Source organism: Bos mutus, chromosome 3 (assembly GCF_027580195.1).
Source record: "Bos mutus isolate GX-2022 chromosome 3, NWIPB_WYAK_1.1, whole genome shotgun sequence".
Classification (NCBI taxonomy): domain Eukaryota; kingdom Metazoa; phylum Chordata; class Mammalia; order Artiodactyla; family Bovidae; genus Bos; species Bos mutus.
The window spans coordinates 19,682,697-19,707,993 of NC_091619.1; the positions used below are offsets into that span (position 1 = coordinate 19,682,697).

The 25,297-nt window shown below is 45.3% G+C and overlaps 3 protein-coding genes and 1 long non-coding RNA gene across 13 annotated transcripts in view; 2 read left to right on the forward strand and 2 right to left on the reverse strand.

Annotated features, from left to right (window-relative positions):
* Positions 1–11,729, forward strand: part of DAP3 (death associated protein 3) — a 41,341-nt gene extending 29,612 nt beyond the window's left edge. For all 4 annotated transcript variants that reach the window (XM_070367318.1, XM_005898699.3, XM_070367317.1 and 1 more), the window contains exons 5-13: positions 1,542–1,650; positions 1,786–1,878; positions 2,928–3,058; positions 3,743–3,823; positions 3,912–4,070; positions 4,730–4,789; positions 5,212–5,301; positions 8,954–9,071; positions 9,969–11,729. In XM_070367318.1, the coding sequence (XP_070223419.1) occupies positions 1,542–1,650; positions 1,786–1,878; positions 2,928–3,058; positions 3,743–3,823; positions 3,912–4,070; positions 4,730–4,789; positions 5,212–5,301; positions 8,954–9,071; positions 9,969–10,054 (927 nt within the window). In that variant the 3' untranslated portion in view covers positions 10,055–11,729. The remainder of the gene's footprint in view (positions 1–1,541; positions 1,651–1,785; positions 1,879–2,927; positions 3,059–3,742; positions 3,824–3,911; positions 4,071–4,729; positions 4,790–5,211; positions 5,302–8,953; positions 9,072–9,968) is intronic.
* Positions 11,730–13,022: 1,293 nt separating this feature from the next.
* On the reverse strand, positions 13,023–18,553 carry LOC138987201 (uncharacterized). Of its 3 annotated transcripts, none has more exons than XR_011463614.1 (4): positions 18,309–18,553; positions 18,082–18,149; positions 17,121–17,244; positions 13,023–15,676 (listed from the first exon to the last, which is right to left on the reverse strand). It is a non-coding gene; the product is annotated as an uncharacterized lncRNA (long non-coding RNA). The 3 variants fall into 3 exon arrangements; XR_011463613.1 differs by having other exon boundaries at positions 13,023–15,871; XR_011463612.1 differs by having other exon boundaries at positions 13,023–17,244.
* Positions 18,554–18,721: 168 nt separating this feature from the next.
* On the forward strand, positions 18,722–22,932 carry MSTO1 (misato mitochondrial distribution and morphology regulator 1). The gene is given in 15 exon segments (XM_005898702.3): positions 18,722–18,858; positions 18,968–19,103; positions 19,604–19,673; positions 19,768–19,843; positions 20,116–20,170; positions 20,257–20,395; positions 20,581–20,698; positions 20,774–20,908; positions 21,017–21,055; positions 21,057–21,170; positions 21,464–21,595; positions 21,668–21,852; positions 22,084–22,188; positions 22,276–22,388; positions 22,662–22,932. Coding segments are annotated over 15 exon segments (1,719 nt in total). The 5' UTR covers positions 18,722–18,774; the 3' UTR covers positions 22,880–22,932.
* The window catches only part of GON4L (gon-4 like), an 88,587-nt gene continuing 86,122 nt past the window's right edge, over positions 22,833–25,297 (reverse strand). For all 5 annotated transcript variants that reach the window (XM_070367325.1, XM_070367324.1, XM_070367323.1 and 2 more), the window contains 3 exons: positions 24,196–24,823; positions 24,016–24,118; positions 22,833–23,435 (listed from right to left, as the gene is read on the reverse strand). In XM_070367325.1, the coding sequence (XP_070223426.1) occupies positions 23,286–23,435; positions 24,016–24,118; positions 24,196–24,823 (881 nt within the window). In that variant the 3' untranslated portion in view covers positions 22,833–23,285. The remainder of the gene's footprint in view (positions 23,436–24,015; positions 24,119–24,195; positions 24,824–25,297) is intronic.

Genomic DNA, 25,297 nt, shown 5'->3' on the forward strand with positions numbered 1-25,297 from the left:
TAGCAAGATATCCTGAAAATAGTTAATATGTGTAGAAAAACAAAAACGTATTCATGAGTCAGAAACAGCATATGGCTTAGATGCATCACTCATTGTTCTTCAGTCTCATGGGTTTTCAGAAAATAGTTTTGTAGTCATAACGTCAACCCAAAGAGTGTGATCTTGGGTTGCCTTAATAGCCAGTGAAAGAATTCAGTTAACTGGAAGCAGGGTTTATTGGCAAAACTGGTTCTTTGGCTAATTCCTGCTTAATTATTTTCAGTCTCAGAAATTATTCCTTCTTATTGAAATATCAAACTTGACTGTGCAGGTGATATTTAGCTTAGAAGCCAGAGGATGTCATTTCTTCAGTGTGCTTCATTTCAAGAAATCAGATGAGACACCAGTAAAGGAGCTAATTCTCGACCATAGACTCTCATCAAAATTTTTGTTGTTTGGAAATAGGACACAATTAGAAGAAATCATTACTTTAAACTGTTTCAAGACATTCATAGTGCAATCTCTAACGTGGTTCTGAGGGTCTAACTGTATCCCAGGTTGCTTTCAGAATGGCTTACCCACCAGAGCTTTGGAGGGAATCACTCATTCTTTCCACAGCTTCCATTTATGTAAAAAGCCAACCCGCTCGCTATTGTCTGTGTATTTAGTACTGTTATATTGCCCAATAACAGCATTTCTGTTTTAATATCTGTATCATGTTTTTGAAGTTTTCACTTTTTGTTAAGTTTGAACTTACCTGTCAAAGTCCTCTTCCAATCCAGTTGTTTGGTTAGGATTAAAAAAAAAAAAAATCAACATTATTTTAACCTTTATCTAACATACTTGTAAATAGTATTTGTTAGATATTTATTTTTATCAATACACATTATTAAATACTTTATTTGCAAACCATTTTCACACATATCACTGCTTCCAAAATTTTTCCACCAAACTATTCCTGGTGGCTAAAAGGGGATTAATTTTTTTTGAAAAGGAATTAATTTTGTGTGTTAGTTCTCTGGTATATCTATATGCTGGTATTGTCAAGTATGGCCTCATAGCTGAGGCAACTGGTCACACCTGCTCCTGAGCTGGTACATGTATAGTTCAGAGAAAAGTATAGGTGGTTACAGTGAGATCTAGCTAAAAATAAATTTTAAAGAATTAACAGGCTTTATGCCATCAGCTGATTTGATGATTAGCATGTATCAGATACCTTGTTCAGCATTTTACACACTTGTAATATTTATATCAACCTTAAGTAGTGTGCATAGTTATGTTATGAGACATCAGAATTTTTTATAAATTTCAATTAACTAATGCTTCATTTACAGAAATAATCAAAAGCTGACTGTTATGTGCTCAGTGTGGGATGATGTGTTTTAATTTTTAGCTAAATTACATGGTTAAATTTTCGAATTAAATACCAACATCCTTTAACTGAGTAAATGAAGAGTAGGCAGTTTGATCCTATGGTTGCTGTATTAGGCTCGGTGTATATTACCAGAGCTGGCTAGACTTTCCAGCCCCACCCTTTTCTCCCTCTTTTCCCGTTTTGTTAGGTGAAGACATTCAATGAAGCTTGCCTGATGGTAAGGAAACCAGCCCTCGAGCTGCTGCATTACCTGAAAAACACCAATTTTGCTCACCCAGCTGTACGATACGTTCTCTGTATCCTTTCCTGCTTGCCCGGGCTGTCTGAGCCAGTGCTTCCTCCCTCAAATGTGGGAAAAGAAGAAATGCTTTATTTCTTGACAGTGGAAGTGTCCCTTTTGGTAGTGGTTTCTTTAACAGCAAGTGCTTTAGATGGCGAAAAGGGAACAGGAAAAACCCTCAGTCTTTGCCATATTATTCATTTCTGTGCAAAACAAGACTGGCTGATACTGCATATTCCAGATGGTAAGAACTTCCTCCCCTCACTCTGTTGGGGTTAGTTATTCTGTTACTGTGGTGGCACTGTGACTTCAGTTTTCTGGCAGGGCTCTGCTCCAGAGGCAGATTGGTGTGAGGTAGTTCAGGAACCTTTTGATAATAGGAATGAAGTATTTTGGCCCAGTGGTCCTCTGGGTAACGCAGGCCTCTGGTAGTTACCTGATGCCCATGAGCATGAACTCCCACCTTTGTGTTCACCACAGGCTTTATGCCATCAGGTAACAACTTTGAGACCCACAGAGCCTTTGCCATGGTACTGCTTGCCAGCATTCTGGGTTGTCAGCATGAAGTTTAAAAATTACACTCTCTCACTTCATACACATCCCTCCTTGTTTTGATTCTTTAGTACATAATTTTACTTACTTTTGACTGCACTGGGTCTTCGTAGCTATCTGTGGGCTTTCTCTAGTTGCAGCGAGCAGAGGCTACTTTTCGTTACAGTACATGGGCTTCTCATCACAGTGTGCGGACTCAGTAGTCACAGAGGATGAGGTTAGTTGCTCTGCAGCAGGTGGAATCTTGCCAGACCAGGGGTCAAACCCGTGTCCCCTGCATTGGTAGGTGGACTCTTAACCACTGGACCATCAGGGAAGTCCCTGTCTCTCCTTGTTTTGTTCAGTGTTGTTTGCATCGACATACTCTAACTAAAACTGCCAAGAAGCTAAGGTGACCTCTAATCCATTGGTTCGTGTATTGTGTATGGTGATAATATTTACGATGAACTAGACACTTTGCCTTTGCACTTTCATGCATTGGAGAAGGCAATGGCACCCCACTCCAGTACTCTTGCCTGGAGAATCCCAGGGATGGGGAAGTCCGACGCACAGAGTCAGACACGACTGAAGCAACTTAGCAGCAGCAGCGGCAGACTAAAAAATAAACCTCTGAAGCAGGAAGGCTTTAAGAAATATATATGGGAATCTAAAGTCATCTCCCTTAACAGAAAGGGGCATGGAGTATTTTGAGTTGAATACACTCAGTTCTACCTAGTTTGTTTTCTTTTGCCTTTTGATTAGCTCACCTTTGGGTGAAAAACTGCCGGGATCTTCTGCAGTCCACCTACAACAAACAGCGCTTTGATCAACCTTTAGAAGCTTCAATCTGGCTGAAGAATTTCAAAACTGCAAATGAGCGTTTCTTGAGTCAGGTGACTAGACTCCCAGAAGTTTGGTGCTGGACAGTCCTTAAGATTTTATCTTCTTTGTGCCCTAAGTACCAGTAGACTATGGAGAACTAATATTGTAGTTGGGGTAACTATACCATTTTTTCTTTCTTTCATACATTTATTCACCGTGAGTTCATACCCTGAAACTCATTTATGCATGAGAAATAGAGGCAGCAGTAAGCTGTCTGCATCTGGTGTGTAGCAAAAGAAGTCCAGACAGATTCATTGACTTTTCCAAGGTGACAGCCTAAAATCCTCTAACAAACATTTCAACTACATAATTTTTTCCAGATTGGATCTTTTAGGAACCAGAAACAGATTTGTAAAATTATTTTGAAGTGATTCTTCTTCACAATCTCTAGGCTAGGGGTTTTCAACTCTGGATGTAAGTCAGAATCACCTAGGAGCTTGTTAAAAATTCAGATAGCAAGGCTTCATCCTGGGCCTTTTTAATCAGAATCCCTTATGTTTTTTCTTGTGTTTCTTTATGCTCCAGGCAGAAATGGGCTAGAAATCATTCCACTTCCTGCCAAGGTCTCTTACTCGGCTTGAAAAATAGATTAAAGCTGACTGCTAATAACCTCAACCTCCTACCCTACCTTCCTAGCTAGGGATGGGTTCATTCTCAGGCTAAGTGGCCTTTTTTGGTCTTTGTTTTATTTTTAGATAAAAGTTCAAGACAAGTATGTCTGGAATAAGCGAGAAAGCACTGAGAAAGGCAGTCCTCTGGCAGAAGTAGTTGAACAGGTATTTAAAAGAGACGGAACGTGTACTCTGTCATAACCAGAGACAGCCTCTTGTAGCACTGCAGTCCACCGTCTCTCTTCCCCTCCAGGGCATAATGCGAGTGAGGAATGCCACAGATGCAGTTGGGATTGTGCTTAAAGAGCTGAAGAGGCAAAGTTCTCTGGGTGTTTTTCGCCTCCTGGTGGCAGTGGATGGAGTCAATGCTCTCTGGGGAAGGACCACACTGAAAAGAGAAGATAAAAGCCCGGTAGGAAAACTAAGTTTCTCTATTTTGGTTTCTCTGATTGCAGGAATCATTACATATGTAGGCTGAGACATAGCCTTTTAAACCAGGCAGTATATTTTCTTGCTTTTGGAATATATGAAATAAGACGTATAGTGAAAATAGTATCAGGACCAGGTGATGCCATGTTCTATCATCCGCTGAACACCAAGAGCATGACAGCAAAAGCTGTGTTTCCTTTTCACAATTTTTTCTATTGTCTTTTCAAAATGATGTTCTGTATTCTAAGCAGAGACGATCAGAAGCATCAAGGTAATAAGTGGTTTGGGGCAGTGGTTATTTTTTCTACTGTTTTTAATCTCCAGAAGCAGGGCAGTTTGAGGACCAGTGGCTGCGTAGCTTATCCCAGAGTTGTACCTCCAGGTACATAGTTATGTAGTTTGGTTTTTTTGGCCATGCAGCATGGCTTGTGAGATCTTAGTTCCCCAGTCAAGGATTGAACTTGGACCCTTGGCAGTGAGAGCATGGAGTCCTAACCACTGGACCACCAGAGAAATCCCAGTTGAGGATTTTTTGGTTGTTGTCAATGCAGCTATCTCAGGAGAGCATCCAGGTAAAGCAAGTAATGTTCTCTTCTCTCCCTCTCTTCTCCTTCTCCCTCTCACACGTTGACCAATATGCAGATTACCCCGGAAGAACTAGCCCTTATTTACAACCTGAGGAAAATGGTGAAAAATGATTGGGTGAGTACATACAGTGCCTAACACGTTTCAGAAAAAAACGTATTTTCATTTTAAAGATGTTTGATTGCTTCATTGCTAATACTTAACCAGTCTCTAAGTACGTGGACAGAAAGTTCTTTTATCTTATTTAATGTCTGTAATTTGGCTTATCTCTCCGCTTGACTGGAGTACACTTATTCAAAAGCATTTGTTTTTAAATATTGGCATAATTTCACTTTACTGCATTTGTTCAAGGTGTTTTTATTTCTTACCAACTTTGGAGAGGATTTTGATAAATTTAAGATCATGTAGCAATTTATTGTCAGGGTCAAATCACAAATTAAAATTTAGTTGCCATTTAACTTATATATGATAAAAAAAATCTGCAGATGATTAAAATGCATTTTTCTGTCTTGCTGAAATTCAGCTTTTTCTTCTTTCAGCAAGGAGGTGCCATCGTGTTGACTGTGAGCCAGACTGGGTCTCTCTTTAAGCCCCGGAAAGCCTATCTGCCCCAGGAGTTGCTGGGAAAGGTCTGATCACAGAAAATTTGTTTACTTTAGTCATTCTGTCTGAAGATACACACATATATATATATTGGGGCATAATTTCAGACTTGGAGAAAAATCATATTCCTCTGCACTTTAATTAGATTTCTAAAATGTTAACACTTTACCATGTTTGCTTTACTCTTTCTCTCCATCTTTTTTTTTTTTTTTAATTCTGAATTATGTAATAGTAACCTGAGATACTCTTGTGAGTCCCTTGGACTGCAAGGAGATCCAACCAGTCCATCCTAAAGGAGACCAGTCCTGGGTGTTCTTTGGAAGGACTGATGCTGAGGCTGAAACTCCAGTACTCTGGCCACCTGATGCAAAGAATTGACTCATTGGGAAAGACCCTGATGCTGGGAAAGATTGACAGTGGGAGGAGAAGGGGACAACAGAGGATGAGATGGTTGGATGGCATCATTGACGCAATGGACATGAGTTTGAGCAAGCTCTGGGAGTTGGTGATGGACAGGAAAGCCTGGTGTGCTGCAGCCCATGGGATCGCAAAGAGTCAGACATGACTGAGTGACTTAACTGAACTGAACTGAACCTGAGATATGATGCCCTCTTTTATATCTTGAAAGTGAAAGTCGCTCAGTCGTGTCCAACTCTTTGCAACTCCGTGGACTACGCAGTCCATGGACTTCTCCAGGCCAGAATACTGGAGTGAGTAGCCATTCCCTTCTCCAGGGAATCTTCCCAACCCAGGGATTGAACCTGGGCCTCCTGCATTGCGGGCAGATTCTTTACTAGCTGAGCCACAAGGGAAGTCCCAGAATACTGGAGTGGGTAGCCTAGCCTTTCTCCAGGGGATCTTCCTGACCCAGGAATCGAACTAGGGTTTCCTGCATTGCAGGTGGATTCTTTACCAACTAAGCTATCGGGGAAGCCCTCGTTAATATGCATATTTTCTAAAATCAAAGAGACTCTAATGTATAAACACATCCCAATTACCAAAATCAGAAAATTAACGTTGACTGTTACGTATATAGTACATTCTGATTTTGCCAGTTTTGTAGCGTCCTTTACAGGGAAGGAGGGTCCTGGACGATGCACTGCACTTACTGCCCTGACGCTTTAGTCTCCTTCAATCCGGTGCAGCACCTCAGTCTTTATAACCTCCATGTTTATATCCTGTTCTTGAGGAGTATATGCTAGTTGTCTTATGTTGGGTTACTTTATGGGTTTGTCTGATGTGTTTTTCCTGAGTATATGGGATGTTAGAAGTTATATCGTGCCTTCTCAGTGCATAATATCTGAACGCACGTAAAGCTTATTTCTCCTCTTACTGGCAGTATAAACTTTGAACACTTGGTTAAGGTGATGTCCACTTTGTCTCCTTAACAAAGTTACTCTTTTCCCTTCATAATGAATAAATATCTCATGAAGATATACTGAGACTTTATTTCTCAAGCTGCCCCTTAGCAGTTTTAGTTTTCATTAGTGATTCTGCCCTAAATCACATGACAGTTAGAAGATGGATATTTTCTAGCGCCATCATTACTACTAAATGTATATCAGTTGACCCTCTCTTATATTTAAGAATTTTCCTTTCTGCATTATGTATTTATATATTTGTTGCTACACATGAGTGTGGATTCTTATTTAATGGATTCTAAAAGTGGCACAGTGGTAAAGGATCTGCCTGCCAATGCAGGAGACACAAGAGACAAATGTTCAATTCCTAGGTCAGGAAGATCCCCTGGAGGAGAAAATGGTAACTCACTCGAGTATTCTTGCCTGTGAAATTCCATGGACAGAGGATCCTGGCAGGCTACAGTCCGTGGGGTTGCAGAGTCGGACGCGACTGAACGTGCACACACAAACCTTGACTATCGTTCTTTATTTTGGTGCTTAAGTTACCCCAGACTGGGCCAGTAGGTGCCCTTGAAGCTGGCTTCTCTGTCCCTTTAACACGTCGCCCTCGTTTTTCTCCATACGTCTCCTCCTCTGCCCCCGTCTTTCCTAAGCACTTCTTAGGCACAAGAATATGTTCTAGATTCACCTTGTATTTTCCATACCCCAGTGCTAAAATCAGCCACTTCTTCAAGGAGCTTTGGTTCATTTTGGAGGAGGATGGTATTTAGAAACTAAGACCTGAGTGCGAGGTATACTTATTACTACTAGGATGTGGGTGTCCCTTCTTCCAGGCCCTCTAGCAGAGTCAGCAAGTAGATACATGCACTATTTATATATACATACGTACATACATGTGTATATGTTCTGTACACATGTGTTTCTGTATACATAAGCACACACATCTGTATCTGTTTCTCTACATTAAAAAAAAACAGAAGTCTGATACTTGTAATTCCAGCTAGCATCACAGCATTCATTATATCCTTCTTGCTTTCCATATTTGAAAACCTCATCTCCAGTAGGAACTCTGTTCTCATTCACAGTGTATTTACATATTAGCTCAATCTTAGATTACAGAAAAAGTAATTTCAGAACTGCTAACCCTTGCCTCTCTATAAGTAAGAAGTGGGTTTGTTTTTTTGTCCCCAGAATATATTAGATTTGGTTCTTATTGTACAGCACACATATCAGGGCAAAGTGCTGCACACACAACTACAAAGCATTTTGGGGGAAAAAAAGCTGTTAAAAAAGTTCCACTGGTTTAGTTATGCAGTCCTGACTTGAGGAACCTACACTGGCAAAGGAGCTCTGGCCTGACAGGGCCTTCTTGATGGTGGCTGCCCAGCTTTCTGCAGCCTCCTCTTAAGATCAGCCTGGGGACTGGGACGGCCTCTGCTCTCAGCAAGCCTCGGTCTTGGCCATTTCCTTGCCAGACATTAGAACACAAAATTTTTTTTCCCTTTTATTTAGTTTCACTATGTTTCAGAGCAGTTTTCATCTTTAGCCTAAGGGTCTTTGGGCTCTCCTGATAGCTCAGTTGGTAAAGAATCCACCCGCAATGCAGGACACAGTGGTTTGATTCCTGGGTCGGGAAGATCTGCCGGAGAAGGGATAGGCTACCCACTCCAGTGTTCCTGGGCTTCCCTCGTGGCTCAGCTGGTAAAGAATCTGCCTGCAATGGGGGAGGCCCAGGTTTGATCATAGGAAGATCCCCTGGAGAAAGGAAAGGCTACCCACTCCAGTATTCTGGCCTGGAGAATTCCAGGGACTGTATAGCCCATGGGGTTGCAAAGACTCAGACAGGAGCCAGAGTCTTTCTTCAAATACTCTATCCGCAAGTTAGTTTCTCTTAGCTTCCCTTCTCCCTTCAGTGTTATGTTTGAACTTTAAAATACAATTTGATTCATTTGTTTCAGTTTATATGCCATTCAGGATCTTTTCCCCCACTCCTTGTCATTTTTTTTTTTTTTTTGGAGTATATGAACCATCAAAACTATTGTTGACTGTTGAAGTTAGAACTCCAAAAAGTTGAAGGTTGTATATGTTTATGCGGGTATACTCTCAGATAAGTGGCACCCCCTCGCCCTGTGTCTCAAGCATTATCTCTTTTTTAAATACACTGTGTGTGGTCATGTAGAACAACAGTAACCAGCCCCAGAGAATGTGAAATCAGGTGGAACAGAACAAAAGCAAAGACCTTACCCTCAAAAGTGTTTAAATAAATACCAATTTGTCACTTAACGAATACTATTTCTTTATCCTTTTTCTTCTCCAGGAAGGATTTGATACCCTGGATCCCTTTATTCCCATCCTGGTTTCCAATTATAACCCAAAGGAATTTGAAGGTTGTATTCAGTATTATTTGGAGAACAATTGGCTTCAACATGAGAAAGGTCAGTTGCTTAATTGTTTCCTCTCACATAAGAACCCCACTGAGACAGAACCTTGATTTCTTCCCTCAGGAGCAGCCTGTAATTTGTTTTTCATCTTTTTTCCCTTTTATCTTGATCTCTTCCTGGCTGATTAGATGGTGAAGAAAGTGTGAGGTTGGCGGGTGGTTATAGTTTAATTTATATGAGACATTATCTCTCTCCCTGAATTCTTGTATTACTCTAGAATAAGGTGCTTGTGCTCATAGAGGAGCCACTGGAGAGCTTCCAGGGGCTTAGCTGCTGCCACACTCTCGCTGTTGCACCTACTTAGCATTCAGCAAGCCTGGATTGAGAGGCTTACGTGCTGGGACACCCACAGAATGACTGAAACCATGTGAGGAGTTACTCCAGCACCAAACCAAATCCTTGCCATACCTGTCCTAGTATCTGCGTATGAAAGTGTGCCAGCTGCTCATTCTACGCTTGCCCTTAGTTCTGGGGTGTGTGGGGTAGGGGTGGAGGAAAAATAAAGGTGTTTCTGTCACTAGATGATAGAGAATTACCTGCAAATTGGGATGGTTATTAGAGGAATAAGGGGGAGTGTATAAAGTCACTGCAGCATGATGAGTTAGGAGGCACCATGGTGAGATTTCACAAGAGCCCTTCAAGTCCAGAGTATAGTCTTGGAACAGAGGGAGGGTTAGATGCTGGTTGGAGGAACAGAAAGAAAAGAAAATTATGCATAGAAAAAATAATACTTGGGGCGCATTGCAGAATAAAGGGTCTAGAAGTGAGGTCTTGGGAGTATTAATTACATCAGAATATAACTTGGATAACGTAGCCTCTGACTGTAGATTTTGCTGAGTAACAATGCTGCAGGAGAAATCTGCCAATTATCTATGTTTGATTCTATTTTAGCTCATACAGAAGAAGGGAAGAAGGAGCTGCTGTTCTTAAGTAACAGGAATCCTGGGCTGCTGGAGCGGCTCTGTGCCTACCTCTAAGCCACGGTCACAAAGTGCATGGAAGACAGTGGATGTTTCTTTAATGGACCAGTCAGATGGGAGGCCCCGCGGTATACAGGAAGAGCAGCCGGCGCCGGTACACGTGGAGCCATGGGACTGCAGTCAGCTCCCAGCCTCTGTTGTGGTGGGTTCCTTGTACTGGGCCTGTGGTGGCAACAAGATGTCCTGAAACTAACACCGGTTTATTAGCTGTGGTTTTCACATTTTAAATAATCATGTAGCTTTTCCTTAAAAATTAAGTATGTTTCTTAAAGTGTTGTGTTATAAGATGGAAAGAGCCTATTTGGAATTGGCCAAATTGAATTTCTTTGGCATTCTGCTTATTGAGGGTCTGAAGAGACTAAATTCTACAGAAATTTTCCAGTCTTTATTCAGTTTATGAGATTGGGACTGACAGCTTGACTTATCTCTCCCAGACCATTCACTTCCTATTTACTTTTATCATGGTCCCTAAGAAGTTTCCTCAAACTCCAGCCAAGTGTGGCAGCTTTGTATGGTACAGCCCCTTTCTACAGCTTCCTGAAAGAAATAAGTTCTAAACTCCCAGAGCAGGGGTCCCCAACGGTAAGGATCTAATGCCTGATGATCTGAGATGGAGCTGATGTGGTACTAATAGAAACAAGGTGCACAGCAGGGCTTTCCTGGTGGTCCAGGGGTTAAGACTCTGCCTTGTGTTTGTGGGACTCCGGTACAGTCTCTTGTCCGGATCCAGCATGCCACTGGGAGACTAGGCCTGGACGTCACAGCTACTGAGCCCGCACTCCAGAGCCAAAGAGCCACAGCTCCTGAAGCCGAAGCACCTAGAGCCTGTGCTCTGCGACAAGAGAAGCCACTGCAGCGAGAAGCCCTCCCGCCCCGGTGAAGAGCAGCCCACACTGAGCGCAGCTAGAGAAAGCCGTGCACGGCACAAATAAGTGGAGTGCACAGCAAATCACAACGTGCTCGAATCCGCCTGGATCTATCCTGCCTCCCCTTCTTCCACCATGGAAAACACTGTCTTCCGTGAAACTGGTCCCTGGTGCCAGAAAGGTTGGGGACCACTGCCGCACAGCACACACTGTATGGAATGAATTAACACCTTTAATCCATGTATTAACAGAATAGTAGTATCTGTTACCAGCTTTCTGAGATTTGAGAAAACAGAGACTCACATCAGTTTCAGAAGAGTCTGGTTCTCACCAGGTCCACGTGGCTGGTTATAGTCAGAAGTTTGGTTCCCACTTTTTGGGCTTTCCCAGGTGGCGCTAGTGGTAAATGCAGGTTTACCACGAAACCTTGCCACCTGCCAGTGCAGGTTAGATGTAAGACACGCCAGTTCCATCCTTGGGTCGAGAAGATCCCCTGGAGAAGAGAGTGGCAACCCACTCCAGTATTCTTGCCTGGAGAATCCCATGGCAGAGGAGCCTGACGGGCTACCGTCCATGGAGTCGCACAGAGTCGAACATAACTGAAGTGACTTAGCACAGCCACTTACTAGCTATCTGTCTTACCCTATTTCCTTCTCTAATTTTACCTTATCTCTGTTTCACCTTATGTAAAGGCAATAATAATGCTAAACTTTCAGGGATTTTGTGAGAATTAAATCACATGATATATGTCAAGTGCCTCACAGTGGGTCTGCATTAAATGACAGGTAACTACTGTTTATAACTTGGATTTTATTAATGCTTTATTTGAAAAATTACTATGATAGAGTCTGAATGTATATCAGGATTTTTCATTAGAGTCTGCTGTCCCTGTCCCTACCCTAAACCACCTCTTCAAGGATTCCCTATCAAAAATGAAACTCCATCCCTGACCAACCCCCAGTTTAGCTAGACTGATGGTATAGCAGCATCAGACAGCACCCTTACAGAGACTGTTTAACCAGCTGCCACAACTGGAAAGCTTGAACCTATTTAACAGATGCTTTTTATTGAATAATATGGTTCTGCTTCTCTGACTGATGCACCTCCCAAGCCTTGAGATGTACCTTTTCAATAGCTCAAATGACTTCTTCCTCTCCATCCTTATTATATAAGTCACCACTTCTTGTTTGAGTTGCTGTTATCCTTTGCTGATTTGTTTCTCTGCTCCTAACTACTCCAGGCTCCTCCCCCAGCCCACCTTCCACCAGGTTGCCTCAGCGAGCTTCCTAAACAGCACCGTGCAGTTCCCTTAATGCCACTCAGTGGCTTCACTATGTCTTTATGTTTGCCAAAGACCCTAATCCTGGGAAAGATCAAGGCCAAGAGGAGAAGGCGGCGGAAGAGGAGGAGATGATTACACAGCATCACTGACTCGGTGAACATGAGCTTCAGCAAACTCCGGGAGGTAACTGAAGGACAGGGGAGTCTGGCATGTTCCAGTCCAGGGGGTCGGAAAGAGTCGGGCATGGCATGGCAACTGAACAACAATGCATTACAAAGTTCAAACCATACAGAAACATTTCCTGGAATATCAGGTTCATTTCCTCTCAGCTCCCTCAGTCAGTTAGTTCAGTCGCTCAGTCGTGTCCGACTCTTTGCGACCCCATGAATCGCAGCACGCGAAGCCTCCCTGTCCATCACCAACTCCTGGAGTTCACTCAGACTCACGTCCATCGAGTCAGTGATGCCATCCAGCCATCTCATCCTCTGTCATCCCCTTCTCCTCCTGCCCCCAATCCCTCCCAGCATCAGAGTCTTTTCCAATGAGTCAACTCTTCACATGAGGCGGCCAAAGTACTGGAGTTTCAGCTTCAGCATCATTCCTTCCAAAGAAATCCCAGGGCTCATCTCCTTCAGAATGGACTGGTTGGGAAGCAACCAAATTCTAGAGAAAAAATTCTAAAAAAAATTTTAAACACAATAGTGTACTTACTCTTTTATACCTTGATGTTTCTGCATATCTTAGAAATTGTCAATTTTTCTTGTAAATCCAATGCCTGCTCTAAGGAACTTAAAAAGAAAAGGAAGGAATTCCCTGGTGGTCCGGTGGTTGTTAAGAATCCGCCTGCCAATGCAGAGGGCACAGGGACCGTCCCTGGTCCAGGAAGATTATCCATGTGAGGGGCAGCTAAACCTGTGTATCACAACCACTGGGCCCGCGCTCTAGAGCCCCTGCCCTGCAGCGGGAGAAGCTCATGCGCTGCGGCTACAGGACTGCGCAGCAATGAAGCCCTGGCATAGCCACAAAGATACAAAGCGAAAGAAAAGGAAACAGGCAGCACGCACAGCCTAAGAGGTACACCGTCACAGTCAGCAGCCACTGACGACACCTGACCACACCAGGGGAGGGGTGTTGTGATAAACTCAGCGGGGCCGCCGGAACACTGACACTGCAGCCTAGCCTGACGATGGCAGCTGGCCCCTAAAAACTCCAGGGCTGTCACTTCCCTCCCAAAAAAGCAAGATGTCACCACACTTCCCCTTACCAGATGGTTACTGGTCGGGACCTGACTGATTGCAAGCCTGATCCTTCACTGCACATGCGGCCGGGAAATGCTCTCATCTTTGGAAGGCCGAGCTCATAATCAATACGCTTCACTCCCTTTAATGAATGTGGAATGGTATACTATCAATTATGTACAAAATCCTTACTGAAGGATTGCCTCATTACTTCTGCAATTTGTTAAATACGAATTCATCTTTTTCCAAATACTCTATCACCTATCCTATCTAATCCCCTTTGCTTAAGATCCTTCAGACCTGATCCTCAGGACCCAAGTTTTACTGTCTCCATGCTAAGCCTGCTGCACAGCTGGCCTCTTGGGGCTTTTCTTCATCACGCAAGTGGACTGAATTGGAATCAAAAGAAAGAAGCAAAACTGTCTTTACTTTCAGGTAACATACTCCTAGAACTAACGTCTACTAGAACTAAAAACAAGTTCAGCAAAGTCACGATACCACAAGATTACAAAAACCAATTGTATTTCTCTATACTAGCAATGAAAAATCCAAGAATGAAATTAATAAAGTAATTCTATTCTAAAAATACAGGAAAATAAAGTACTTAGCAACCTGAACAAAAGAAGTGCAAGACATACATACAGCAGAAACTATAAAATATTACTGAGGAAATTTTTAAAAATCTAAGTTGATGAAAAGACAGTCCATGGTCATAGATTGCAAGTCTATGTAGTGTTAAGATATTAATTCTCCCCCAAACTGAACCATAAATTCAATACAATCAATATTAAAATTTCAGTAGGCTTTTCTGCAAAAATTGACAACCAATCTAAAGTTGATATGGAAATAAAACCAAATTGATTTTTTAAATGACCAAAGCAGGACTTTTCCTATTTTCAGAATGTAATATACAACATTATAAAGCAGTTATCCTCCAGTTAAAAATAAAAAAGCTACAGTAATTAAAGGACGTCCCTGGTGGTCCAGTAGTTAAGAATCTGCCTTCCATGCAGAGGACACGAGTTTGATGCCTGGTTGAGGAACTAGGATCCCACATGCCATCCCAAGCTCACATGCAGCAGCTACTGAGAAGCAGCACCTACCCATACACCACGAGAGAGAAGCCCACAAGCTGCAACCAGCACCTGATGCAGCCAAATAAGTTTTTAAAGGAGGTATAGTAACTTAGGTGAAGTGACGCTAGCATCAGTTCAGTTCAGTCGCTCAGTCGTGTCCAACTCTGCGACCCCATGAACCGCAGCACGCCAGGCCTCCCTGTCCATCACCAACTCCCAGAGTTCACCCAGACTCATGTCCATTGAGTCCGTGATGCCATCCAACCATCTCATCCTCTGTCGTCCCCTTCTCCTCCTGCCCTCAATCTTTCCCAGCATCAGGGTCTTTTCCAGTGAAGTCAGCTCTTCGCATCAGGTGGCCAAAGTATTGGAGTTTCAGCTTCAGCATCAGTCCTGCCAATGAACACCCAGGACTGCTTTCCTTTAGGATGGACTGGTTGGATCTCCTTGCAGTCCAAGGGACTCACAAGAGTCTTCTCCAACACCACAGTTCAAAAGCATCAATTCTTCGGTGCTCAGCTTTCTTTATAGTCCAACTCCCACATCCATACATGACTACTGGAAAAACCATAGCCTGACTAGATGGACCTTTATGACAAAATTATATCTCTGCTTTTTAATATGCTGTCTAGGTTGGTCATAACTTTTCCTTCCAAGGAGTAAGCATCTTTTAATTTCATGGCTGCAATCACCATTTGCAGTGATTCTGGAGCCCAAAAAAATAAAGTCAGCCACTGTTTCCCCATCTATTTGCCATGAAGTGATGGGACCAGATGCCATGATCTTCGTTTTCTGAATGTTGAGCTTTAAGCCAACTTTTTCACTCTCTTCTTTCATTTCATCAAGAGGCTCTTTAGTTCCTCTTCACTTTCTGCCATAAGGGTGGTGTCATGTACATATATGAGGTTATTGATATTTCTCCCAGCAATCTTGATTCCAGCTTATGCTTCTTCCAGCCCAGTGTTTCTCATGATGTACTCTGCATATAAGTTAAATAAGCAGGGTGACAATATACAGCCTTGACGTACTCCTTTTCCTATTTGGAACCAGTCCTTTGTTCCATGTCCAGTTCTAACTGTTGCTTCCTGACCTGCATACAGGTCTCAAGAGGCAGGTCAGGTAGTCTGGTATTTCCATCTCTTTCAAAATTTTCCAGTCTATTGTGATCCACACAGTCAAAGGCAGTAGCATAAAGGAAGACGATGGAACAAAATTGAGAGTCCAGAAACAAACCCTTATATTTATGGTCAATTGATTTTCAACAAAGACATCAAGCCGTAATTGGATATGTGCATGCAAAAAAATGAATTTTGACTGTTATTCACATCAGACATCCAAAATAGATTATAGACCTAATTAAAAAGTAAAATATAAAACATTCAGAAGAAATCTTTATGACTTTGAATTAGGCATATATTTCTTTCATATGAAGCTGTGATCTATATAAAAATTAGACAGATATTTCTTCCATAAGAGGATGTGAGCTATACAAATCCCATTTGATAAATTGGGTTTTATCAAGATTTTAAAACTTATTTCCACTGGGAAAATGAAAAGACCAGCCACAGATGGAGCCAAAATCTGTAAATCCTATTTCTAAAAAGGACTTCTGGGTAGATTCCCTCATTAATAAGAAGATAAATAATTTGAATAGACATTTCACTAAAGACATATCAGTAGCTGACAAGATAATGAGAAGATGCTCAACATCACTAGTGATTTGAGCAAATTAAAACCACAATAAAATACTACTTCACACCCACTAGAATGTCTACGAATTCAAAAAAAACAACTAAGTGGTGGGAAGGATGTGAAGAAAAAGGAACCCTTGATCGGAATTCGCTGACAGTCCAGTGGTTAGGACTCCATGCTCTCACTGCTGCAGGCCCAGGTTCAACTGGTCAGGGAGCTAAGATCCCACAAACCGCACCACACAGGAGGAAAAAAAAAAGAAACCTCTAACATTTCAAGTGCCAATATAAAATAGAAATATAACTTTGGAAAACACTTCGGCAGTTCCTAAAAATGTTAAGCATGAAGTTATCCCATGATCCAGCAATTTCACCCCTAAGTATCTACCCTAAAGAAATTAAAATATGTCCACACAAGAGTTGTGTTCCAGCAGCTGAGACTGTTCATAGCAACATATTCATAATAGCTAAAAAGTGAAGAAAGTCCAACTCTTCATCAACTTAAAAATGGATTACCAAAAATGAGCAAAATACTAACACATGCTACAACACAGGAACTCAGAAACCTTACGCTGAGACTCCAAACACAAAAGACCACCTTTGTATAATTATATGAAATGTCCAGAAATGGCAAATCTATAAAGGCAAAAGTAAACTAGTGGTTGCCTGGTATTAGGGGTAGGAACAGAGTTTACCTGTAATCACACAGGAAAAATCCTTTGGGGATGACGTAAATGACTTAAAACTGAATTATGGTAATAACTGCACAGCTCTCTATTTACAAAATCAAACACTTAAAATGGATATAAATGACACAAATCATTTAGTGTATATAAAAAACACCTCAATAAGGGTTAAAAAAACAAACTGCAGACTTCTACCTTACCTCTACTGTTCACTAGGTTCATACCTTCCTCAAGGTCTGAGACTCCCAGCCTCCTCTGGTTCCCTGAGATGTTTCCACACAGGCATTTCCCTGACAAAGCACATATATGTATACTCCCATCTTGGTGTTTGCTTCTGGCCTATACTGTCTTCAAAATACAAATTAAAGTTACAAGTGAAAAAAATTACACCATGTAAACACTAATCAAAAGAAAGCTGGTTCATCTATATTACTATCAAAATAGGTATTAAGGTAAAACTGCATTATTTGAGAAAAAGAGGGATAGTTTGTAATGGTGGAAGTTTCAATCCATCAGGAAATGTAAAGTAGTATGTATTAATAACATAGCCTAAGAAAACAAAAACTGACATACTGGGAGAGTTAATATAATTCGGTGGGAGAAGATAGTTTCAACACATATAACTGACAAAGGTCTTGTATTCAGAATCAAATACTTACCCTACAAACAGATGAGACAATCCAAAAGAAACATGAGCAAGAGACTTGAACATGCTCATACACCTCACAAAAGTGACTATTCTAAAGGTGATGAACATACAAAAAAATGTTCTCAATCTCACCGATAATCAAAATCAATGATAATGACAAAAATTTTTTAATGTTGGCAAGGTTATGGAGCATCACCTGAAAACTCTATACTGCTGGTGAAACTGTAAATTGGTAAATTTAGAGACGTTTATTTACCATATCCAAACATATTCATTCTCATGACCCAACAATTACACTCCTAGGTATATACGCAACAGAAATGTGTGCATGTCCGCATGCACAAGAATGTTAACCGTTGCAGCTAATAGTCCCAAATTGGAAACAACTTCAAAGTCTATTATCCGCAGTGAATCATTTGAGGTATAATCATAAGATGGAATTCTGAAGCAATGAAAATGAACTACTCTAAGTATATGTAAGAACAGGGAAGAATTTAACAATACTGAACAAAATGCAGAAGCAAAAGAATACGTACTCCGATTGATTTACATAACAGAGCGAGCGAGCGAGTCAGTCCGCAGGGTCACATCAGGAAGGCTATGACTTTTGGACAGAAGAAGAAAACGCATGTGAGGCTTTAAGTAAGCGTCTATTTCCTGTGCTGTGCTCTGTCATGCCCCACTCTTTGCGACCCTTTGCACTGTAACCCGCCAGGATCCTCTCTTCATGGGGTTTCCCAGGGGAAATACTGGAGTGCGTTACCATTTCGTCCTCCAGGAGTCTATTTTCTGGCAAGGTTTTATTTTTTGCCTGAGGCGCTATTAGCCAGCATTAAGTACCCTCTGAAAGAAGAAGCAACAGCTGCAAAAGCCGCAAGGAGTATGTATGAGAATCTTCAGGGAGCAACGCTAGGGAGCCCACATGGAGACGCAGACCCAAAAACGCTTCAGCGGGGCGCTTGAGCACGCGTGCCTACAACTTCCGGCAAACGCCGCGGGGCCCCGCCCCTGGACGACAACTGGTAAGCAGGACTGGTCCACGCTAGGAAGAGGCGGGGTATAGTAAGCGGGGTCTTTAAAGCCAACGAATCTTTTATCCTATGGGAAAGGATGTGTTTATGGACCAATAGGACTCCGGGGATGAGGCCCCACCCACATCCCGCTGAGCCAATCCACAAGGAGCAACGGTGGGCAGGGAGCTGCCGCTCTACTCCGCGGAGCCGCGCGGCATGGCGGGCGGGGCGCGGGAGGTGCTCACTTTGCAGTTGGGACATTTTGCGGGTTTCGTGGGAGCGCACTGGTGGAACCAGCAGGTAAGGTCTTTTGGCCGCCTCAGCTGAGTTTTCCGGGTCTCCAGAAGTCTTTGCTTCTGGCCTGTTCCTCTCGCCGCCCGAGTCCAGTCCTTCCTCTGTGCCTCCCCAGGATGCTGCGTTGTGCAGGCCGACCGATGCCAAAGAGCCTCCGGGAGAGCTGTGCCCCGACGTCCTGTACCGGACCGGCCGGACATTACATGGCCAAGAGACCTACACGCCGAGACTCATCCTCATGGATCTGAAGGGTTAGGTGGTGGCCCGGGTCAGCCAGTTACCAGTGTTCCCCTTCGCGTGTGGAGTTTCTAGCAGCGGTTCGCGTCAAGATCCTTGACTCCTACTATACTAGCCTGTGGGACTAGAGATGAGGAGCCATAGGGAGAGCTAACCACACTATGCCGACACCCGAGGGGACGCAAGAAAAGAAAACTATTCCGTTCAAGAGCGGTCTCGAATGGGCTGCTTGTCCCTGGACAGTGTGATGCTCAGCGCTGTGGCGCTCCCCTAGAACCGCTGGTTGTGGTGTTTGCCCAGGTTCCACAGCTAATGACTAAGCTGGGAAATGAAGGATGGAATCCAGATTTTCCTATGCAGGGGTTTTTTCTAGCCCATGTATATTACAAGAAGGCCTGGAAAGGCCAAGTGCTGGAGTGAGGGTGTCAGCAGGTTATCAGGTGATGGGAGGAAGATTAGCTGCAGGACGGGAGGGGCTGGGATTTACCTAACATTGCCTATTATTTCTGTACAGGTAGTCTGAGCTCTCTAAAGCAAGAAGGTGGACTCTACAGGGACAAACAGCTAGATGCTGCAATAGCATGGTATTTGTGATTTTGGAGAGGAGTTGGGAAGGAGCGCAGGAAGCTGGAGAACTCAAGGAAGCTGACACTATGATCAATTTCCACTTTCTTTCAGGCAGGGGAAGCTCACCACACACAAAGAGGAGCTCTATCCCAAGAACCCTTATCTCCAGGACCTTCTGAGTGCAGAGGTGAGGGCCTCTGTCCTGAACTTGTAAGCCCAGTGGTACAACCAGAGTGCCTCCACTGGGGCAGAGAAAAAGAGCATTTTGGTCATCTTCAGTGCCCTAGAATGGTATTTTAAGAAAAAGCACTTTTTCCCTCCTAAAGGACTGTGACCACTATGAGAACAGGAAGGAGTTTACAGGGTGTGGCCAGCAAAAAAAAAAGGGGTGGGGGGAATAAATCAGTGTTTGCCTCTAGACTGCCTGGGCCTAAATGTAGATTTTTTTATCCCTTCCAGGGAGTGCTGAGTAGTGATGGTACCTGGAGGGTCAAATCCATTCCCAATGGCAAAGGTGAGACTTCTCCAGGGACTGCAGAATGGGGAACTGGGCAGTGCAGGAACACAGAGAAAGGCACATTGCCTCTGCTTCTTCTTCAGGTCTCCCACCATTCACCAACGCTATAACTCCAAAACCAGTTATGCCCACAGAGGGCAGTATCAGAGTCTGGTCAGACTTCCTCAGAGTCCATCTCCACCCCCGGAGCATCTGTATGATTCACAAGTACAACCATGATGGGTATGAGGTGTGGTACTGGCGGGGTGGGGAGCTAGAGGCTCTAAGGCAAGAATGTGGGTCCCCACCAGTGTTGGATGAGGCTCTTGAGGCCATCTTCCCTGCCCTCCTCCAAAACAAGAGATCTTAGGCAGAAATACAGAAGTGGGGGAGTCCTGTAAGTCCCAGACTGTGGTTTTGTGTGGCAGGGAGGCAGGCCGCCTGGAGGCTTTCGGCCAAGGGGAGAGCATCCTGAAGGAACCCAAGTACCTGGAAGAGCTGGAGGACAGGCTGCATTTCTATGTGGAGGAGTGTGATTACCTGCAGGTAGCTGAGGGCACGGCGGGCAGTGGGGTAGAAACCTCCCTCATCTGCCCATTTTCACTTTCCACCTCTCTCCAGGGCTTCCAGATTCTGTGTGACCTGCATGATGGCTTCTCTGGGCTGGGCGCCAAGGCTGCGGAGTTGCTACAAGACGAGTATTCAGGGAGGGGAATAATCACCTGGGGCCTGCTCCCTGGTCCGTACCGCCTTGGGGTGAGTAGTTCTTCCAGGGTGTGGGGGGAAGAGCCCCAGGGAGAAATGAAGGAATGCAGCCCAGTGAGAACATTGGTTAAAACAAACTGCTGTCATTTCTTTCACCAGGAGCTGCAGAAAAACATCTACCGTCTGTTAAACACAGCTTTTCGGTCTGGTGCACCTGTCTGCTCACAGCTCTCTGGTCTGCCCCTTATCCTTGGGTGGGAGCCTGGGGCTGCGACCCGAGCCGCCCGTCAGCTTCCCTCTCCTGCAGTATGACGTAAGACTCGATGCTCTTGTTCTGACTTATAGCTAATAAGAGGGCACCACACGCACACACACGCTCCCAAATCAGCCTTTACCCGCTGCTGGATCTATTCTGAAGCCTCATCTTGAACTCGGCCCTGATGTGGCCTCTTAAATGACACTGTCCTATGCTTGTCCAGCCCGGGGCCAAGCACACGCCTGCTCTGTCCCAAGGCACACAGACCTCTCTGCCATTACTACTCTGCTGACACAGCCTCTCTTCTACACCCAAAAGGCCAAGTGCTTTTCTTCATATCCTCTTTACAGGCCACTCTGCCCTTCCACTGTGGTGCCATCCTGGCTACAGCCCTGGACACAGTCACTGTTCCTTATCGCCTACGCTCCTCACCAGTTTCCATGGTTCATCTGGCTGATATGCTGAACTTCTCTGGGAAAAAGGTATGAAGCTTTGTGAAGAGCTGGGTCAGGGCTGAGAAAGGCTCTGTAACTTGACTTCTTCCTTGCCTTTAGGTGGTGACAGCAGGAGCAACTATCCCCTTCCCCTCAGTTCCAAGCCAGTCCCTCCCTGATACCCTGATGCAGCTTGGAGAGGCCACCCCATGGACCCCTCTGTCTGCATGTGGGGACCCTTCTGGAACATGCTGTTTTGCCCAGTCGGTGGTGCTGAGAGGTCTGGACAGAGCACACCACACCAGGTAAGGACTGGTGGTCCTCAGGAGCCCTTGTCAGACTTCTGTTCCACATGCTTTTCTCCCTGATACCTCCGGACAGCCTAATGGCACTGCCCTGCTCACCTTCCCTCTGCCCCACTTATTAGTAAAACAGACTCTGAGCATCCTGATCAAGCTGACGGCCTGAGAACGTAAGTCCTAGTTTCTCATTCGAGCTGCCACTGATTAAAGGTGGTTTTGGCTTTGTTCTGGCAGTCAGCTCGCCCCCGGGACACCTCTGCCCTCCCCGCTCCATGCGTGCGCCACTGGGGAAGAAGTCTTGGCCCAGTATTTGCAGCAGCAGCAGCCTAGAGTCAGGAGGTCAGTAGAATGCTCGCTCCTCTCCTCGCAGACCTCAGACCTCCCCTGACTTCCTCTCACTCGGCTGCTGTTCTCTCGCCCCCACAGCTCTTCTCATCTGCTGCTGACTCCCTGCAAGGTAGTCCCTCCTTACCCCTCCCTCTTCTCCTCAAGCCTCAGCCAACACGGTTCAGTTCTGGATGGTCTCCCAACAGGGACAGGTATGTAGCAAGTGAAGAAAACCCAGAGGTTTTCAAGCATGAGAGACTTTTCCAGTTCCCTTCATGGATGAAAGTCCTGGGGAGGGGCCCAGGTTACACTCCTTTATTCACTCTGTGGTTCCTGGGAGAAGTGTTCTTGCCCTGGTTGCTGGTATACAAAGGGGACAGGACACTGTGTAGTTTACTATACAGTCAAGTCTGCCAGAGGCCCAGACTTCCCCGTGCGAGCGACAGAGCCCCAGGAAGAACAGCTCCCATCCTCTCTCTCTGCAGCGGTGGAGAGCATCCCAGTGCTCGGGGCCCTCTGCTCCTCTTCCTCCTTGAACCGGGCCCTGGGGGATTTGGCCAAAGATCTCTCCAAACTCGACCTGCGGCGCTGGGCCAGCTTCATGGACGCTGGGGTGGAACAGGATGACCTAGAAGAGACGCTGCAGGACCTGCGCAGCCTGGCCCAGTGCTACGAGAGCGGCGACGACCGACTCGTGGACTAACGCACCAAGAGAAGGAAAGGACTGGTTTACAATAAAAACTGCTGGGTGCAGGAGCTCAGTGTCTTGGGACTGGCTACACCAACACACGCATTTATTACATTTAGAAACACTGTGATCAGACCACACAACAATAAATATGTACCATCAGACAGAAAAACACACAACACAGAAAGGACTGCGCCCACTCCCTCAGTGCTCTTCACAGCTGTCTCTAAGGTCCTCATAAAAGATGCACAGGGCGGCAGGACCGTGCGACCCCAGCCTGCCTGTCACTGCCCCTGGCCCCTGCTCCTCCGGCTCCGCACACTCAAGAGCTGCAGGAGCGAAGCGCAGCGCCCCACCCTCCCCCTGACCACCAGGGGGCCCGGCGGGCTCCATCCTCAGATGGCGCCTCACATGCCGGGTCTCACTCATCCAGCTCTTCCTCAGACAGCAGGTCCCCATGGTCAGACAGCTGGTCTGTGTTGCTGGTACTGGTCGCGTCGTCCTCGTCCTCAGAGCTGGCCTCACAGGCTGTGTGGAAGAGCTGCACGAGTTCTCGGAAACGGTGGGAAACCTAGGAGGAGAGTGAGGGCCTTGACGACACCCTTCTTAAGTTAGTGACACGTTAACATTTACCACCCGCCCGCCAATGCAGGAGACACAAGTTTGATCCCTGGGCCAGGAAGATCCCTGGAGAAGGGGATGGCAGCCCACTCATTGCCTGCAGAATCGCACAGACAGAGGAGCCTGGGAGGCTACAGTCCATGGGGTCGTGAAGTGTTGGATACGGCTGAAGCGACTTGGCATGCACTCACTCAAGCAAGCTATATGATACACCAACATGAACCATCTGGTCTGTGGAACACAGGCTGTGAGGGTTGAGTCCTCCTTACAGATAAGGAAACTCAGGTCAAGAGGCGAAACACCGCCCAAAGTCACATTCCTTCTAAAAACTAAAATGCAATCTGGGGCTTCTCCCTCAAAAATGCACTTTCTCTTCTAGAGCCACTACTATCCGTGCTGACAAGTCCAGGTCTTACTCAGGGCAGAACTTTACAATCCCCAATCATCTTGGTTGGCCAAGCCGCCCTCTTGCCAAACCCTTCCTTGGTTCCTCTAGGGCTTGTAGCTCTAGCAAGGCCCACCCTGCTTACCTCAGTAGGGGTCTTATTTCCCAGCTGCTGGGAGATGACACTGAAAGTCTGCGGCTGCGCTCCCTGCTCCTGGCACATGGTCAGGATCACGCGGTCGGCTTCCCTGGAACCACACACGGCGATCAGTCTCAGTCAGGAAGCTGGCGTTTCCAAACGCACACGTCCCCCGTCCGTACCTACCTCGTCCACAGCACCACCTTTTCCCCAGTGGAGCTGACCTTGCTGTTGTTGGCACAGACTGTAGCTTCTGTGGCCTTCGCCTGCAGCTCCCCCGCTGGGCCCTTGCCCTGTGCTCCACTGTCTTTAGCCAAACCTCCTCTAGGGGCTTTAGAAGTCTCTGCAGTGTCAACTCCTGCTGAAGAAACTCCACGGAGAGGGGACACCCTGTCTGCTGTGCTCACCCCAGCTCGGCCGGAAGGCAGCCAGCTCTCCTGTGTGTCTGCTTTCCCAGGCACCTGTCTTCTCCCGAAGTCTCCAGTCCTTGAGGAAACAGGACTCAGGAAGGAGGCAGGGGGTTCGACAGTTCCAGGCAATTTCTCAGTTTCGGAAGCATCCCAGGGCATGGATGGTTCCAACTCAGCCCCTGGCTTATGGTCCTCCCCCTCATGCTGAGGTCTGGGGGATGCCCTGGGGCCGGAGAGAACTGCAGGCCCAGCCTGGTTACTCCTGACAGCGCACAGCACAGTTCCAGCTGTGGAGGGAAGCTGAGGAGTCTCTGGTGAGCAGGGTGGTGGCGGGCCATCAAGGAGGAGCTGGTCTGTAAAAGTCACTTCTTGAGGGGACGGCAAAGTGCTCCCTGCTGCCAATCCTGTTTAGGAGGAAAATAAGGACGTAAGGGTCACACTGCATCTAAGGACTACAAATTGCCATGGGGTCACTCTGGCAAACTACTGTGCTAAAGTTCTGATGTACAAGAGTGAGGCGAGGGCAGGGGCTAGAGTTGTTTATATCAAGTCCGTTGCCAAAGCTGAGAGTAGCTGAGTCTTTAGAATACAGATCATAGAGGATCTGCAGATAAGGAGAAGGGGTTCAGGAATGGGAACACAAGAAGAAAATGCTGGATCATGCGGATGTTAAGCACTCTTAATCCTACAAGAGGATTGAGGCCACAGGAGAGAAAATTAAGGCTAGACAGGAGAAGAGTTTCTTACTGGTTTATTAGTAAAAAAGGTGGTAATCTATCCCTGAAAAGACCAGTATTTTCCAGGCTCAAAGACGTCCCTGCGTGAAGTATGTGAGAATGGGACAGAAATAAAGGGAGAAAGGCTGGGCTGGCAGTCGG